The 1,529-nt window shown below is 37.4% G+C and overlaps 1 protein-coding gene across 1 annotated transcript in view; it reads right to left on the reverse strand.

Moving 5' to 3' along the window:
* The window catches only part of LOC106881975 (zinc finger MYM-type protein 4-like), a 29,877-nt gene that overhangs the window by 4,042 nt on the left and 24,306 nt on the right, over window positions 1-1,529 (reverse strand). Inside the window, exon 8 of the mRNA XM_014932509.2 lies at window positions 926-1,011. Coding sequence (XP_014787995.2) covers window positions 926-1,011 — 86 coding nt within the window. The remainder of the gene's footprint in view (window positions 1-925; window positions 1,012-1,529) is intronic.

Consider the following 1,529-nt stretch of genomic DNA (forward strand, 5'->3'; position numbering starts at 1 on the left):
TGTACCATCATCATCATCATTTAACGTCCGCTTTCCATGCTAGCATGGGTTGGACAATTTGACTGAGGACTGGTGAAACCAGATGGCTACACCAGGCTCCAATCTGATTTGGCAGAGTTTCTACAGCTGGATGCCCTTCCTAATGCCAACCACTCCGAGAGTGTAGTACAAATGTATGTTTGTGTAAAAAAAAAAAAACACAGGAATGGGTTAGCAATGTGAACAGCAACTGGCTATAAAACAATAACTTGATGATAATATATGATACTGAGTGAAGGCATGTGGCCTAGTGGTTAGGGTGATGGACTCACAATCACAAGACTGTTGTTTCAATTCCCAGACCAGGTGATGCATTGTGTTCTTGAGCCAAACACTTAATTTCATGCTGCACCTGTCCACTCAGCTGTTATTGAGTAACCCTGCAATGGACTAACATTCTGTTTGGGAGTAATGTTGTAATCTTGGTCATTTCTAAGCCATGGAAATAGGGCAATCCGTCCTAGGAGTTGTAGGACTCTGTAACGTCCAGTGATTGATGACAATGGTGATGATGACAACCCAGGGGTTCTCAACCATTTCTTGCCCATGACCCCTTTATTTCCTATTTTATTTGGGTGGACCCCCATAGGCATTCGATGTTTAAAAAATCCTGTTGTGTTTTTAGAATTAAATATCATTAAGAATTGTATAAAAATTGGTTAAAATATTTTGTGTACTGTGGAAATATAAGCGATACATGGCACATAAACTTTACTGGTTTGAAGCACAGTCTTTTCATGGTCCCTGAAAAACTATTGTGGACTCCCAATTTACTATATTGCATCCGTGGATCTCTGAAAATCTTTGATGGACCCCAGTTGAGAATCCGTGATAACCCATGCAACTACAAATGGAAAAAAACCCCAAAGGAACTGGTGATACTGACCTTTTGAGATGTATTTTGAGAACTAATTATGACTGGCACTTGTGTAGTTGATTTCAGGCTGGTGGAAGTCTGTGGGCGTTGTCCACCTAAAGAACACAAAAACAAAAATAAATAAAAGTAAATAAAAAGTCAGCACATTTAACCCTATAGCATTGCTCCGTCAAAAGTAATGCTTATTTATTCACATTGTTTGGAATTAACCCTTTCGTTACCAACCCGGCTGAAACCGGCTCTGGCTCTGAGTATAAATGTCTTGCTTTCATAAGTTTTGAATTAAAATCTCCCACCAAACCTTAGTCACAGTTTATATTCCTAACACTAGCTTAATGATAACTAAGTTATTTTACTAAATTCTTTGTTATATTTAAAGTAATTGAAAGAAACAGATCATCTCAAAATAAATACAGTAACGAAAGGGTTAATCATGCATAATCTCATAGCTTTGAGATTTTGATGTGTTTATTTTTTTTAGAATGACATTGTAGGGTAGATGTGAGGGACCAGATCTGGCCAGTTTAAATGCTAAAGGGTTAAAATAAGAGGCAGTGGTACCTTGGTGAAACAAATTCAAATTACAGAATATAAAAAAACGGAAAAAAATTCC

The sequence above is a fragment of the Octopus bimaculoides genome, chromosome 27, assembly GCF_001194135.2.
Source record: "Octopus bimaculoides isolate UCB-OBI-ISO-001 chromosome 27, ASM119413v2, whole genome shotgun sequence".
NCBI classification, from domain to species: domain Eukaryota; kingdom Metazoa; phylum Mollusca; class Cephalopoda; order Octopoda; family Octopodidae; genus Octopus; species Octopus bimaculoides.